This window comes from Hypanus sabinus, chromosome 7, assembly GCF_030144855.1.
Source record: "Hypanus sabinus isolate sHypSab1 chromosome 7, sHypSab1.hap1, whole genome shotgun sequence".
In the NCBI taxonomy this organism is placed as follows: Eukaryota; Metazoa; Chordata; class Chondrichthyes; order Myliobatiformes; family Dasyatidae; genus Hypanus; species Hypanus sabinus.
The window spans coordinates 42,191,132-42,208,316 of NC_082712.1; the positions used below are offsets into that span (position 1 = coordinate 42,191,132).

Consider the following 17,185-nt stretch of genomic DNA (forward strand, 5'->3'; position numbering starts at 1 on the left):
GGGAGAGAGGGTGGAACCCGAGCGTGAGCCGGAGAGATCTCAGGTGAGGGAGGACCCCTGTGAGGAAGAGGGTGCGGGTCTGTCAGGTAGACCTGGGGTGTCCAAGACAGTGGGTTCGCAGGTGACGAGGGAGCCCAGTGGAGCAGAAGGGGTATGGAGATCTCAGAGACAGGCGCCCCCCGGAGCGGTTGACATATGTGGTACCGGGAGAACCGAGTGTGATTTCTACTGCTCTGGGTAGTTATGTCACTGCTTTCTGCACCTGGGTTGGGTTTTGTGTGTTGCAAGAAGCTTTGGGGAACTCTAGTAATGCCATGAGGGCATGACATTTGCTGGTGGGGAGAGAATGTACAATGTCCTGTGTATGTTACTCAAAATGGCCTCTTTGGTTTGTTACAAGTAGGAATGCTTCTTTGTCGGATAAGTGTTTCTCTCGCCGTTGTTTTGCTTTAGAATGGCTGATATGGTAATTGTATTCATTTGTTAATCAATAGGGAATGTTATTGTGTCTTGTGATGCTGGGAACTTGGGAGAGGGGTTTTTGCAGGTTTTTGGGTGTGAGGAGGAGGCCGAGAAAGACGCCGAGGAAAGTGGACGTGTGCTGGACTGCTCGTAAGACCACCGGGGTGGTCCCAGGTGCGACTGCCGGATGGGTCAATTGGTTTGTTGATTGAGCTCCAACGAGTGCACTGAACAGACTGAACCTTGATAAGTTGGCGCCTTTTGTTTTTTTCCTTGTGTGTGTGTATGTATATATATATATAGTATTGCCTACTACTCTTTTAATCGTAGTAAACTCTTTAAAGTGTATTTCATAACGGTATTTGTTGTGGATTTGATACTGTTGGCGGGCGCGAGGCATTAACTCGATTCTCACAGCACCTGCGTGTACGGGAGGTGGGTTGGTGAGTGGCTAGATCTCTTTTTCCCCTAGACATATACCAGCCTTTTGGGTAAGTGTTACACATATACTCATCTACACAGTTCTTGATTAAGTTGGTTGCTGAGTACTGTCCCGTCCACCTACTCAAAGTGGTCCTGTAAGTTCTTCTCTGCCTCCCTTGACCATACCTTCATCAGCCTCACCACTGGTGCTGCGGTCTTTAGTTTCTGCTAATATGCTGGGAGTAGAAGTATAGCCAGGAGTTTAGACTTAACAAAGTGTGAGTGTGGGATGGCATGGTAAGCATTCTTGATGGTGGTATAACAGTGGTCTGGTCTCAGAGATGATACGTTGGTGGTAGTTATACAGAGACTTCTTCAAGCTGGCCTGGTTGAAATACCCTGTAATGATAGGGAAGGCATCTGGGTGCACTCTTTCATGACTGTTGATCATGGAGCTCAGCTTCTTCAGTGTCTGCCTGGCATTGGCTTGAGGTGGAATGGACACCATTACCAAGCTGATGGCGGGAAACCCCTTCACCCTCTCAGGTTGGGTGAGCAGATCTGAGACAGAACCGCCACATATGTGCACCACAATGAGTTAATCATAAAACATACTCTACCTCCACACCCCCTGAAAGTCCTGTCTTTGCGAAGAATGGTAAAGCCATCGGGCTGCAGTGCAGGATCCAAAATGGTGGGTATGTGCCATGTTTCCGTGAAGCAAAGTATACAGCAGTCCCTGGTGTCACTCTGGTACTGCAATCTTGTTCTGAAGATTTCAGTTTTATTTTCCAGAGATTGTTTAGAGAGGTGACCTAGTTTGCTGATTTTGCTGATAAAAACGTCTCTGGATTTTGCTGATAATTCGCTGATATTTTGCTGATAAAAACGTCTCTGGATTTTCTTATCCAAATGGTCTAAATAAGGGTTGGGTTATTTTCTGTAATGAAGTTTTCAATGTTAAAAGAAAATGCTGGAATTTTATGATTATTTGTGGTTCTACCAACTGTGGATATGCAAGCTATGGAATTTTCATTTTTTTTTAGGAATTATGCCATTTTTTAAATCAAAGATGGATTAATAAGAGGAAGAGAAACTGAAGTTTCTATTTCTGTGGTAGCTCTGTACAATGAAACTGACTTCAGGATATCCCAGACAAGAGCAAATCTGCAGATGTTGGAGGCACACACAAAATGCTGGAGGAACTCAGCAGGCCAGGCAGCATCTATGGAAAAGAATAAACTGTCAAAGTTTCAGACCAATGCCCTTCATCAGAACTGGGGAAAAAAGAGATGAGAAACAATGAAGGGTCTTTTCGACTGTTTACTGTTTTTCATAGATGCTGTCTGGCCTCTGAGTTTCTCCAGCTTGTGTATGTGACTTCAGGGTATTATAATTTGAGTTTCATCCTTTATTCTCCTGACATCTACATATTACAGGCTAATGGGATTAATAAAGATTGGTATGGTGGACCATTTCTGTTCTCTACAAATCTATGTCACCTATTATTGATTAGGAAAAGTTTCTCACTAATTCTGTTCCCACAATTGATTAATTTTGTCCATCACTGCTCATATGACTGACTAGCAATAATAAAAGGAGTGCAGCAATGTTTTGCCAGACTAATTTCTGGGATAGTGGTTTTGTTGTATGAGGGCAGTTTCAGCAGACGGGTCCCAGATATTTTTGAGTTTGGAAGAATGATAGGTGAAAATTTCTTGTAGAAAACAAAACTGCAAGTTTTGGAATCTGAAACAAAAGCAGAAATCTTGGAAGAACTCAACCAGTCAGGCTGCATCTGTGGGAAGCTAAACCGGTTAATCAGAAACACAAGAGATTCTGCAGATGGTGGATATCTGGAGCAACACACACAAACTGCTGGAGAAGTTCACCAGGCCAGGCAGCATCTATGTAGTGGAATAAACAGTTTGAGGTTTTGTGCCAAGTTCCTTCATCAAAGCTGGGGTTAGAGTAGATACTTTAGTTTAAAAGTGGAGATGGGGGAGAAATGAGGCTCAGTGTTTTAACACAATCATTCTCGTAGTTCTGACTGAAAAGCTCTGGGCCTCTGTGACTTCCTAACCAGAAGACCACAATCTGTGTGGATTGGAAATAACATCTCCACCTTGTGACAATCAACATTGGCACACTTCAGGGATGTGTGCTTAGCCCACTGCTCTATTGTCTCTACACCCATGACTGTGTGGTTAGGCACAACTTACTTGCCATCTCTAATTTTGCTGATGATACAGCTATTGTTGGCAGACTTTCAGATGGTGACGAGAGGGTGTACAGGAGCAAGATGTATCAGCTAGTTGAGTGGTATCACAGCAACAACCTTACCCTCAACATCAGTAAGACCAAAGAACTGATTGTGGACTTCAGAAAGGGTAGATGCGAGAACACAACTAGTTCTCAAGGAGGGATCAGAAGAGGAAAGAGTGAGCAATTTCAAGTACCTGGTGTCAATATCTCTGAGGATCTAACTTGGACCCAACCTATTAATGCAGCTACAAAGAAAGTATGTCAGTGCCTGTATTTCACTCGGAGTTTGCGGAGATTTGGTATGTCACCAAAGACACTCACAAATGTGGAGAACATTCCAACTAGCTGCTTTACCATCTGGTATGGGGGTGCTACTGCACAGGATCAAGATAAGCTGCAGAGAGTTGTAAACTTACAGTCAGCTCCATCATGGGCACTAGCCTCTGTAGTTCCACGATATCTTGAAGGAGTGATACCTCAAAAAGATGGTGTCTATCGTGAAGGACCCCATCACCCAGGTCATGCCTTGTTACTTTCAGGAAGCAGGTACTGAAGCCTGAAGGCACACATTCAGTGATTCAAAGCTTCTTCTCTTCTGCACATGCTTTCTGAATGGACATTGAACCCATGAAGACTACCTCACCATATATTTTTTAATTTCTATTTTTGCACTACTTATTTAATTGAACTATTATATCAGTATTTCTGTTTCTGTTGCAAGCTTCTTGATGAATTTGACAGGGAGTATGCAGGGTTGATGTTTCTCCATGCTGGCATGTATAAAACCAGAAGCCGGTCACAATGTAAGGGGCCAGACATTCAGGACAAAAGTGAGAAAAATAAAGTCTTCCTACAGAGGGGAGTAAATCTTTGGAACCTGAATCTAAAGAGCGTCATGCAGATTCATTTGGACAATGTGTGCAAGACGGGGATGAATGATTTTAAATATTAATGGATAAAACTGTTTTAATTTTAGTGCAGGATAGTGGCACTGAGGCTAGAAGATAGAGAATGGTGGAGAAACACACAAGGTGCTGGATGATCTATTCCAATTTCTATTCCTGATGTTCTTTGACTCAACACACTCTGGTCTCCTCTTAGATCAGTGCCTTGTTGGAATATATCTTTCCTGTCAAATCTAGAAGAAGGGAGGTTGCAGTAGATGTGTGGAGAATAATTTGGTATTAGGGTAAACGGACATTTGGTATTTGCCCTGGATTTGATGGGTCTGAGGGCCTGTTTCCATGATGTATGACTCTATAATTCCCAAGAATTCTTGGGTTTTAATTTCCTGACTAGTTGTTAATCATTCTTTTGAGTGAACTGAAGATGTAAGAAGACAATCAAAAAGTTAATACCCTGGCATTTAATCTGTACAATTTTGCATTTGCAACACTTTTAAATTAATGTTTAACTTCCACAAAAATTGCAGTTCAATCTGAGATTGGGATTTGCTTAAGAATATTTGTTATAGACCGAGTGTTCTCATATTAGATCGGTTGTATATATTTTGCAGAAAATTAGAATTTACACCGTAATGGTTTTAAAAGTGAGAGCTGTGTTTATCAAAGTTCAAAGTAAATTTTATTATCAAAACACATATGTCAGCAAATACAATGCTGAAATTTATTTTCATGCAGGCATATTCAGCAAATCTATAGAATAGCATAAAAGGAATAATGAAAGATAAGCCAGAGTGCAGAAGACAATAAACTGTGCAAATGCAAATATAAATGAATAGCAATAAATAACGAGAAGATGAGATAAAGAGAACTTTGGTTGTGGGAAACATGCAGCATTTGGACCCCAAGATGTCACAAAGCATTTACATCAAGCTATGTGTTCTTAAATGTATTTGTAGTTGAAATACTGGAAGTTTGGGAGCTTATTTGTAGATCCTACAGACAGCAATGAGGAAATGACCATGTATTTTATTGATATTGTATAAAGAGTAAATATTGCTAAGTATAATAGTGCTCTGGGAACTCATGTATATAACAGTGGGCATTTGGCTTCTGCTTAAAGTTTTACCCAAAGGGCAACACTTCAGAATCCGGCACATTCTCAGTGTTGTTTTAAAGCAGTAGTTCCTGCCATTTTTGAATGGAAGTTTTACTTGGTCATCTTCAAGTACACTTAAATACCGATGATGTGGTTGGCCATTTCTTTAAAGGGATGAGTCAGTCAAATGGATTTCTAGGGAGTTCAAGTAGCCTCCTACTGAGGCAGCAATTGTATTGAGTATTTTTTTTTGTGGACTTTTCTAGCTAAATCCCCTCTTTATTAAAGCCTGGTATATACCATGTTATTAGAAAGCATCGAAGCCCAGTCTGGAAGTCACTGCTCAGAGCAACAGCCTCGGGTTGTGTTGAAATCTTTTACATTTCACCTTGAACATATCACCTTTTGACTGCATGGGCAAGGATACTGGAATTCAGCACTGAGGAAACATTTTTTTCTAAAAGTATATCCAATCACAGAGTCATACAGCACTGAAATAGACCCTTTGGCCCAACTTGTTCAACTAAGCTAGTCTCATTTGTCTACGTTTGGCTCATATCCTTCTAAATTTTACATGTACCACTCCAAGTATTTTCTAAACGTTGTTAATGTACAGTATCTGCTTCAATGTCTTCCTTTGGCAACTCATTCCACACACTGACCACCCTCTGGTGAAAAAAGTTGTCCCCCATGTTCTTATTAAATCTCTTCCCTCTCATCTTAAAGCAACCCCTCTAGTTCTTGATTGTGTGCATTCATCCTATCCATGCCTCTCATGATTTAATGCAATTTGCAGTGGGCTGATTTGTTATGATGCTCTTGGTCCTTTGTTCTCATTGTTCCCTATATTTTCAAAAATAAATTGTGGAAAGAATTTACATCTGTCATCCTCTGGAGAGCTCACATCACCTCCTCCATGTCTTGAAAACTGCCAACATCCTGCAGTCACTATCATCTTGTTCTTTCTGAGCTTCACAGCTCTCTGATGCCTGCAGATTTCTCTGTAATTACAAGCACAACCCTGTTGGTATATCAAAGCAGCAGCCTCTATCACATGTAGTGGAGGTTGGGAGAAGGTGCCATCAGTTCCCAGCAGTGGGCACACTTACATTGCCAGCAAGAGGACAGTCCTGATCATGTTGCTTGCCCAGCCTCAGCCCTCACAATGCTGTTTCTCCACAGTGAGCTGTGAGCAGATTGTGTGTGTGTGTGTACATGCCCTTAACTCCTGGTGGAGTCGACGGGGCGCCATCATGACAAGCTTTTTGCACCGATCTTTTTGGTCATTGTACGGCATCTAAAACCTGGCGAAGTCGAGTTGCTAACTCTAAACCCAAGCACAGATGGAGAGCGTGCAAAGGAGCCGGCTGGATCTGAACTTGGGACCTCTCGCTCCAAAGTCCAGCGCTGATGCCACTGCGCCACCTGCTGGTTAGCAGATTATTGTTGTGTTACTATCAGTGGAGAAGGTGGGCTTGGTCCAATTTCCCAGCATGACAGCCCTGCCAGTAATTTAACTGCAGGTTACTGCTATTCCTGCTCTCTGTAAGTGAGGTACTAGTGGACACTTGTATTTTCAGAATCTCTGAGCAAAGTTAAACTTATTTAGCAATATTTAGATTCACTGTAATATATAACACTGGTTTCAATAAATACTAGAGTAGTTTTTAAAGTATTTACTCTGTTTTTGAAATCCCAGGTTTCTGAATGTGGTTGGCCAACAAGACGTGCTCCAAGTTTGCAAAATCTGTACAACATTTGCAAGAATATGCACTTGTGGTTGAAGCAAGATCCAAAGAATATTTGTGTTGTCCATTGTCTTGTAAGTATTGCAGAAAATAGTTTCAGTGACATTTATTTATTTATTGAGATATAGCACGTAGTAGGTCCTTCTGGCCCTTTGTCCCATGCCACCCAGCAATCCCCAGTTTAATCGCTGCCTAATCGCAGGACAATTTACAGTGACCAATTAATCTACCAACCAGTACATCTTTGGACTGTGGGAGGAAACCGCAGCACCTGGATGAAACCCACATGGTCATGAAGAGAACTTGCAGGCAGCAGTGGAAATCGAACCTGGGTCACCTGTATTGTAAAGTGTTATGCTAAGCACTACACTACTGTGCCTTCCCTACAAGGTTCAGAAATCTGGGTCATTCAAAGTAAATTTATTATCAAAGTACATATATATCAACATAAACAGTAAAATACAAGGGAATACAATAGAATCAATGAAATACTGCACACAGACAGAGAAACAATGTGCAAAAGACAACAAATTGTGCAAATATGAAAACAAAAATAATAGCAGGTAAATAAGTAATAAATGATATTCAGAAAATGAGTTGTGGAGTCCTTGAAAGTTAGTCCATAGATTGTGGAATCAGCTCAGTGTTGGGGTGAATGAAGTTACCGGCTCTGGTTCAAGTGCCTGATGGTTGAGGGTAATAACTGTTCCTGAATCTGGTGGTGTGGGACCTGAGGCTCCTGTACCTCCTTCCTGATGGCAACAGCGAGAGGAGAGCATGGCCTGATTGGTGGGGTGTTGAGGGCCCTTTGATGGATGCTGCTTTCCTGCGACAGCTCAGTGGAGGGAGGGCTTTACCAGTGATGGACTGGCTTTTCTGTTCAAGGGCATTAGTGTTTCCATCCTAGACTGTGATGCAATATACTCTCCACTGGGGATCTAAAGAAGTTTGTCAGAGTTTTGGATGACATGCTGAATCATCACAAACTTCTAATAAAGTAGAGGCACTTTCATGCCTTCTTTGTACTGCTACTTATGTTTTGAACCTAGGACAGATCCTTTGAAATGCTAATACCAAGGAATTTAAAATTGCTGACCCTGTCCATGTCTGATCCCCATATGAGGACTGGATCATGGCCGCCGTTTCCTCCTCCTGAAGTCAATAATCAGCTCCTTGGTTTTACTGATGTTGAGTGAGAGGGTGTTGTGGCTTCATTCAGCCACGTTTTCAATGCTGATTCGTCACCATCTTTTATTTGGCCAGTGACACTGGTTTCATTGGCAAACTTAAATATGATTTAGGAGCTGTACTTAACCTCACAGTAATAAATATGAAGTGAGTTGAGCAGGAGGCTAAACACAACCTTGTGATACACCTGTCCTGATGGTGATTGTGAAGGAGATGTTGCCAGTCTGAAACGACTGTAGTCTGCAAGTGTGGATATCAAGGATTGAAGCCAACATAGAAATAAATGTTATTTGTTGGTGTGTAATGGGTTAAACTCTGGGCCTTTCTGCAATCTGTTGAGGGGCAATCTAAAAGTAATTCCAAGTGGAACAAAATAATATTCTGCAAACTTTCAACCTTGCTTCAAGCTGTTTAAAGCAATTATTGTTGGTGGATCTTACAGTGCATGCTCCACTCAGATGGAAATTGGAAGTACTTCACAGTGGAGGGAGTCCCATTCCCAACTGGGCATTTTTCATTTTGAGCCAAAAATTCAATTAAACATTTAATTTAAAACATTTTACTGTTGAAATAGGATCTAGTGCTTTCCTGGTGTATATGACAAATACAATCTTCTTTGGCTTCCAGCTGGTATCGATTTTAACTGAGATTTTGATGAAAATCCTTGCCATCTTCATCAGGGATGATGTCGGGGCATGTCTAGTCCAGTGGTATTTATACCCTCCATTGTCTGTACCTCCTGATTGGTTAGTCCTCAACCAATCATGTTTCTACTGTCCCACCTTGTTTACAATAGAATTCACAATGGCCTTCGATGGCACAAAACTACTGTGCTGTGCCATTGGCTTTTGGGACTGCCTGGTGAAGGAAGCCAGTAAAATAAAACTGGAAGGAAAAGAATTTTCACAAAGATGAAAATCTCGCTCTGTGTAAGAACTGGAATTCGAATGAAAGCAAGTTGGGACAGTAGAAACCTGATTGGATGAGGAGGGATGGACAACAGCGCCACTGGACTAGACATGCCCAGGCATCAGCCCTGATGAAGATGGCAGAGTTTGTCACTGAAATGTTGGTTAAAGTCAGTACCTGTACCCAGTTGGAAGCCAGAGAAGAGTTTATTTGTTATCTTACTGTTACTTTTAAATAAAAATAGTTGCCTTGCCTGTTGCACAAACGTGCTTTATGTTTATTAGAAGTCTGTTTCAATCATGATCATGCTATAGGAGATTGGTACTGATTCTCGACATAACTGAAAGATGGAATGTTTTGCAGTGTCAAACACACAGAGAGTAGACTACCCTTTGTTTGTCTTCTTCTTATGCTCTTTCTTGTAGTTAAGGTTGAAAGACGCTAATGAGCTTAGGAGGAAGTTATTACTCTATATTGTGCCAGCAACCACAGTCCTGGACTGGTATTCAAAGTAAACTTGAGATGTGCTCCAGTGTATATTAGTTACCTAGAGCTAGATAGTATTCACTTTTTTGAAATTTTATTCAATTCTTTCACAATAGGATGGTCGAGCTGCATCTGCAGTGGTCGTTTGTTCTTTCCTCTGCTTTTGCCGTCTCTTCACCACAGCCGAAGCTGCTGTGTACATGTTCAGCATGAAGAGGTCACCACCTGGTATCTGGCCTTCTCACAAAAGGTACACTTTGATTTTTATAAGATAAAGTTGTGCAAAGGACAATGTCATCAGATATTGTTGAATGAACTAATACAGTTTATTGATATATTAAAGAGAATGTACTGTGGATATCACTGTTAACACGAAGAGTGCGGCAGTGGTGGTTTACTGCAGGAAGAAGGCCAATTGACTTGACAACTACAGTGAGTTATTGGCTTTAGGACAGATATTTGTTTATTTACAGTGAATAATGCAAGTTTGTTAGAATAAAACATATTTTCCAAAATGTGTCAGTACAAAATCATGAGTACCCATTTTAAGCTAACTTTTGATTGGCGAAACCAATCATATTGCCACGTAAATGCAGATTATTTACAGTAGAAATACAGGTTATTATAGAGATACAGAATTAGCCTATTAACAAATCCCATTTTCAACTAGATTTTTCTGTATAAATTTCAAACCCATAATTAGAAAGTATTAAAATGTATTATATACAAACAATTAAAAGTGCAAACAATAATTTTGTTTTCTTTTAACTCAGGTATTCAAACAAAATAAACTTGACTCTTTCATGCCAAAGAAATTGTTCTCATTGACAAGTCCTCAGGTCTCACATCATTGCTCTAGTTAGCATTATTAGTTTGCATTTTCGTTGGTATTTCAGTTCACTTAGGCGAGCCTCTAGGATATAATATGCCAAATGGTTAGCAAACATTTGTATTATTGTGAACTTGCCACTGTATGTTTCATTAGTATTTTACTGTATTTCAAAACACATAGCATCACCTGGTATTGGAACTGTTTCACAAAAGGTTAAAATAGCCAAACACTCTTTCGAGAAATAAAAAGTCATAGAATCATGGTTGTACAGTTGGAAACAGGCACTTAGTCTAAACTTATCCATGCCAACCAAGGTGCCTTCTTTAGTTGGTCCCATTTGCCTCCATTTGGCCCATGTCCCTCTAAATCTTTTCTATCAATGTACTTGACTGAAGATCTTTTAAACATTACAGATTTCTCTGGCTGCTCCATTTACCCATTATCTCTGTATGAAAAAGTTCCTTCCCAGGTCCCTTGTAAACAGTTTCCCTCTTGACTTAAACTTATCTAGTTTTCCCTACCCTGGGAAAATGACTATGATTGTCCACTTTATCTCTACCCATCTGGATTTTATAAACCTTTATAAGATCACCCCTCAACCTCCTATACTACTCCCTTAGACCACCCTGTCTTTCCTGAAAACTCAAGTCCTCCATCCTGGCAACAGGCTTTTGAATCTTTTCTGCAACTTTTTCAGCTTAGTCATACTTTTCCATAGCTGGGTGGCTAGAATTCAATGCAATATTCCAGGCACAGTCTAACAAACACCTTGTAAGGTGTAACATAACGTCCTAACTTTTCTACTCAATACCTCATCTGATAAAGGTAAGGATGCCATGTAACTTCTTCGCTACTTTGACTACCAATTCCATCGGACATTTTGCTCCCTTCATCAGTTGATCTAGATCTTGTTTTGAGGCTCATAGATAGACAGTTGCATGACAGATCCAGAGAATGGAAGAGATTTGGAAAATAAATCTGCGTGCTCAAATAACAGAGCGGACTAGATGGGCTGAATGACCTCATGCTGTCCTGATGTCTTGCTGTCTTTATTCTGCAGTTTGGTTAGATAAGGAAACCTGTGTGAACAGGGCCTATCTGAGTCCCACTTCAGCTCTGCAGACAAAAAAAACTAGAGAAGTATGGAAACAAGTATGCTCTGAGTTATGAAAAGTTTACAAATAAACATGCGACTATTACAAATATATAAGCAAGTGCAAAGAGAGCTAAAACTTCACATAAAAGCATAATAAAAACAACAATCTGGGCCCAATCCAATAGAACCTTAAAAAAATGAGAGACTGTACACTTAATATTGTAATGCCTGAAGCATTGAGGAAGGAATGTAGAGAGAGCTAGAATAATTAAATTGTATCTGATTCAATGAGATTTGGAATGAAAATATAAAAAGTAATGTAGGAAATCAAAGAATTCTGGTTATTAAGTCATCTTACTTCATATCTAGTTCTAAAAAGGAAACAAATAAATCCTCATGTTATATTGAACAATCTTTTAATTTCAGTAACAATTATTGTTACAAGCAATGGGAAAGCTGAAGTTTCAGTGTTTCATTCTGTAACCAAGTGGGTAAAGGACACTACCTGCAGTTTATTATCATGTTTACATGTGTAGTTTACCACAGTTTTTTCAGTGCCTGTCCCCTTCCTTCTGTGCTTATAGATACGTGGAATACATGTGTGATATGATGGCTGAAGAGCCTATAATTCCACATAACAAATCCATCTTGATCAAGTCGATTGTGATGACACCGGTTCCTTTATTTAATAAACAGCGTAATGCTTGTCGACCATTCTGTGAGATATATGTTGGTGATGATCGAGTGATGACGACTTCTGAAGAGTATGATAAACTGAGGTAAATGCAGATTAGCCGGCCAGTGGTGTAGTGATATCTGCACTGGATTTTTAGGCCTGTGGTCCTGGGTTCAAATCCAGATGGTTTCTTGCATGCTTTCCACCCATGCTGGGTTGAACTAAAAACTTGGCCTTATTTTAAAAAAAAACAGACCGAAATGCTAAAGAAATGGCAAGGTGGCCCCGATACGTCACAAGGTATGGAAAAGAACAAAAACAAATACAGATTAGTTGTTATACAGTATCCACAACTGTTTCAATGCAGTTGATATGATCACTGGAACTACAAAGTCATTCAATTATAATTTACCTATATTACTGTCACATGTATTCCTTATGCCCTCATCTTGTCTTGTTAGGAAGGGTCAAAGTTCAAACCCAGGCAATTATCTGAGCTTGGTGCCTTCCATTTCACACCTGATCCTGCTCGTTAGCCTTTGATTTCCTTCTACCCTCATCCTTCTGTGAATTAGCTTGGGGTGTATCATAAGTTTATATGTTATAAATATAACTTGCTGTGTTAAATTAAATTAAAGCAGCTGGACCATTCATTGGCAGCATTATATCAGCTGAAAGGAGAAAGACTGGCATGGGTATGCTCATATCTCCTGTTAGCTCTGGATGGGAAGAGTTTGGGCTTAGCTGTGTTCACACCATGGAGGAGCATGCAACAAATTCTATATATCCTAATTTTAGTTGTCACAGCTGGACAATGCAGCCTGTGTCATTAATGAAATTGTAATGAGGCAATGGATTTTCCAAACTGGAAAATAAAAGATGATACCATAAGCTTTGCGACTAAGTGATTTTTAAGATTACTGCTTAAGTTGCAGCTTAATATATTGTAGATGAGCAATTACCTGGGATTTGTTTCTTACAGGGAATTCAAAGTGGAAGATGGCAAGGCAATAATACCACTGAGTTTAAGTATCCAAGGCGATGTCCTTATTGTGATCTTTCATGCCAGATCAACACTTGGAGGAAGACTGCAAGCAAAGGTAGAGAATGAGCTATGTAATAATTGTGGGAACCTGATGCACTCTGTAATGTTGATGCATTTGAAGAAGAGATGAGTACGTAAAAATTCATTAGCAGATTTGTTTTTACAATGGATCATGGCTTTGTGTTCCTGGCAAGATGTGTTTTTGTAGCACAGCATTGCATTAATTTCAATCAATGTTCTAAACAGTGTATATTGTCCATAATGGACAAGAAGATCCAAATCATGCTTGTGAGAGATTAATTGATTGCATGACATCTGCAAATTGGTTGACCATTTTCTTTCAGATGACTTCAATGAAGATGTTCCAGATTCAATTCCACACTGGATTTGTGCCCAGAAATGCTACCTTGGTCAAATTTGCAAAGTAAGCCTTTTTATGTTTGTTTACTTGCATAAGAAATTTCTAGTAGTGAAGCTGCTGATCTTTGCATCTAGTGCCGCTTGAACATTTGTAGAAAATTATCCTGATGTAGAGTTCACTTATAAAGGCTGTCTGTGTCACAGTCATGCACTTGCCATTGACTGCACATAATAGGTGTAGTTCTTTGTATTTAATCCATCTGGGAAGGCATCCTGTTATTTCAAGTGTCAAAGAGATTTCAGTTTTTTCAGTCAGTTAGTGAATTTTCAGGCGTGACATTAGGTCGTCATAAGTTTAATTTCCCACTGCTGTCTGTAAGGGGTTTGTATGATTTCCCTGTGATCATGTGGATTTGCGCTGGGTGTTCCAGCTTATTCTCGCATTCCAAAGACATATGGCTTGGGTTTAGAACGTTGTGGGCATGCTACGCTGGTGCCAGAAGCATGGTGTACCAGTTTCTTCCCCAAGCTATCAGACTCCCCAATACCCAAAGCCTGGACTGACACCTTGCCCTACTGTCCTGTTTATTATTTATTGTAATACCAGCACTGTTTTTGTGTACTTTATGCAGTCCAGTGTAGGTCTGTAGTCTAGTGTAGCTTTCTCTGTGTTTTTTTTATTACGTAATTCAGTCTAGATTTTTGTACTGTGTCATGTGTCATGGTACTGAAAAACGTTGTCTCATTTTTACTATGCACTGTAACAGCAGTTATGGTCGAAATGACAATAAAAGTTGACTTGACTTGACTTGGTGACATTTGCAGGGTGCCCCCATCACATCATCAATATGCATTGGTTGTTGACAGAAGTTACACACTTCGCTGTATGTTTTGATGTACATGTGTCAAGTAATCTTTATCTTTGTTTGAAGCTAAAGAAAATATATGCTTTGGTAGAAGGTGGTGAGCTATGCTTCAGTATTATTGAAATGCACTGTCCATTTTATTTCACAGTTAAGTTTATCTTTAAAAATCCATGTGAAGCCCAAAGCTTTTCAACAGCTACAATTTAAATTACCCAGGAATTATCTTAATATTAGTAGACTTAGAAATGTATGGGCTTTCAATTTTGGATTCGTACATAAAATCTAGAATTGGTTGGGTTTGCTTTGTTGGTATTTTTAATATAAGCAGAATCATAGGAGATCCAATTAAACAAACAAGAGATGTCTGCAGATGCTCGAAATCCAAGCGACACACACACACAAAATGCTGGAGGAACTCAGCAGACATGGTAGCATCAATGGAAAAGAGTACAGTCGACGTTATGGCCGAGACCCTTTAGCAGGATTGGAGAGAAAAATGATGAGGAGTAGAGTTGAAAAGAATCATAGGAGATTCCACTTAATGAAATCTAACAAAGTTCCATCAAACAGATGAGCAGGTGTTCATGGAAATAGGAATTTAGCAGTCCACAAGGTTAGTATGGTATTAATATTTTGCCGGCAGAATAAAATATTTCAAAATAAAACCAATACAACAAAGTATCAGGTAGTTTTTATACAGATAATGAACTCTGTAAATTTAAGAGTGAACTGCAAAAGTTGGGGCTATAGTTTAGTAATTGATCTTCACCTAATTATTCTGTTAGCCGAGTAAGCCTACCTATAATGATTTGTTTCAATATTTAAGAATACTTTAAATAGTGTCAGCAAATGGTTTAATACTCAATGTGCAAAGTGAAGTTATGGAAAGTGAAAAATGGAGTAAACAGTTGATTTTAATATGAAGTTATGTATAGATCTTTGGAACATTTGAAAAAGGACAGAGAATATGTTGGCATTACTTAAGCATCAGAGATCAGAGAAGCCCATGACAGTTTATGTCTGTGGATTTATGGTATTGTGTCCAAATACTCCACATTTTCATTTCAGCTTTGGGACCAAACTGTGATATAGATTTGTGGCAAAATAAAGGAAATGGCTTAGGAAGAAATGTAATGACCTGTGACTCAATACCTTGGATGGTGCTATCAGTCTCAGCAGGCACAATACTTTGCTAAAATCCCTTGCTAAATTTAGCATCTTTCAATTCACTGATGATGCCACTGTTAGATGATCAGAAAGCGTACAGAAGCAAGATAGATGGGCTGGGTTGGTTGAGTTTTGTTGCAACACTGGCCTTGCACTCAAATTCAACAAAACCGAAGAACGCATACCAGAAATCATTGAGGAGTCGGTGGTGGAAAGGGTGACATGCTTCAAGTTCATGGGCTTCAACTTGTCACAGGATCTATCCTTGACCCAACACATTCCTGCAGTTATGAAGCAAAAAGGAGGAAATCTGCAGATGCTGGAAATTCAAGCAACACACACAAAATGCTGGTGGAACGCAGCAGGCCAGGCAGCATCTATAGGGAGAAGCGCTGTTGACGTTTCGGGCTGGGACCCTTTGTCAGGACTAACTGAAAGGAAAGATAGTAAGAGATTTGAAAGTAGGAGGGGGAGGGGAAATGCGAAATGATAGGAGAAGACCGGAGGGGGTGGGGTGAAGCTGAGAGCCAGACAGGTGATTGGCAAAAGGGATACAGAGCTGGAGAAGGGAAAGGATCATGGCACGAGAGGCCTAGGGAGAAAGAAAGGGGGAGGGGAGCACCAGAGGGAGATGGAGAATAGGCAGAGTGATGGGCAGAGAGAGGAAAAAAAACTAAATATATCAGGGATGGGGTAAGAAGGGGAGGGGCATTAATGTAAGTTAGAGAAGTCAATGTTCATGCCATCAGGTTGGAGGCTACCCAGTCGGTATATAAGGTGTTGTTCCTCCAACGTGAGTGTGGCTTCATCTTGACAGGAGAGGAGGCCATGGATAGACATATCAGAATGGGAATGGCACATGGAATTAAAATGTGTGGCCACTGGGAGATCCTGCTTTCTCTGGCGGACAGAGCGTAGGTGTTCAGCGAAATGGTCTCCCAGTCTGCGTTGGGTCTCACCAATATATAAAAGGCCACACCGGGAGCACTGGGAACTCCCTCACAGTGCAGTGAAAGGCAGCTGAAGGGGTTAGAGCAATAAACAAGTAAGAGAAGGTCTGCAGATGCTGGAAATCCAAGCAACATATACAAAATGCTGGAGGAACTCCACAGGCCAGGCAGCATCTATGGAAAAAGAGTACAGTCGATGTTTCGGGCCAAGACCCTTCAGCAGGACTGGAGGAAAAAAAGATGTTGAAGGGAAGATTTAAACTTCTTCAGGGTAGGTATCCTTGGAAGAGACTTTGTAGTGTAGTAATCCAATCGCAAACAAGAGAAAATATGCAGATGCTGGAAAATCAAGCAACACACTACTGGAGGAACAGTAGGCCAGGCAGCATCAATGGAAAAGAGTAGAGCTTATGTTTAGGGCCGAGACTTTACAGCAGGACTAGATAAAAAAAGGTTGAAGCAATAAACAGTCTGCTGGCTGGAGAAAATCAGCAGGTTGAGCCACACTGTGGAAGAAAGGGAATTGAAAATGCTGCATTTTTTTGTTAGAAGAACTTAACTACAAATGTTATAAGACTGGGCGGTGCATTGGGGATTGGACATAGGGTATTAGGATTTTTGGAAGAAGTAACAAGTGTTGATTTAGGGCCAAAATGGTGCCAAAATGATATACCAACTGATGGAAAATAATTCCTATATTAAACTGATGGA

The 17,185-nt window shown here is 40.3% G+C and overlaps 1 protein-coding gene across 4 annotated transcripts in view; it reads left to right on the plus strand.

The window, feature by feature from the left end:
* The window catches only part of gak (cyclin G associated kinase), a 143,251-nt gene that overhangs the window by 81,484 nt on the left and 44,582 nt on the right, over positions 1 to 17,185 (plus strand). For all 4 annotated transcript variants that reach the window (XM_059974607.1, XM_059974609.1, XM_059974610.1 and 1 more), the window contains exons 14-18: positions 6,851 to 6,973; positions 9,599 to 9,732; positions 11,995 to 12,189; positions 13,069 to 13,186; positions 13,476 to 13,555. In XM_059974607.1, coding sequence (XP_059830590.1) covers positions 6,851 to 6,973; positions 9,599 to 9,732; positions 11,995 to 12,189; positions 13,069 to 13,186; positions 13,476 to 13,555 — 650 coding nt within the window. The remainder of the gene's footprint in view (positions 1 to 6,850; positions 6,974 to 9,598; positions 9,733 to 11,994; positions 12,190 to 13,068; positions 13,187 to 13,475; positions 13,556 to 17,185) is intronic.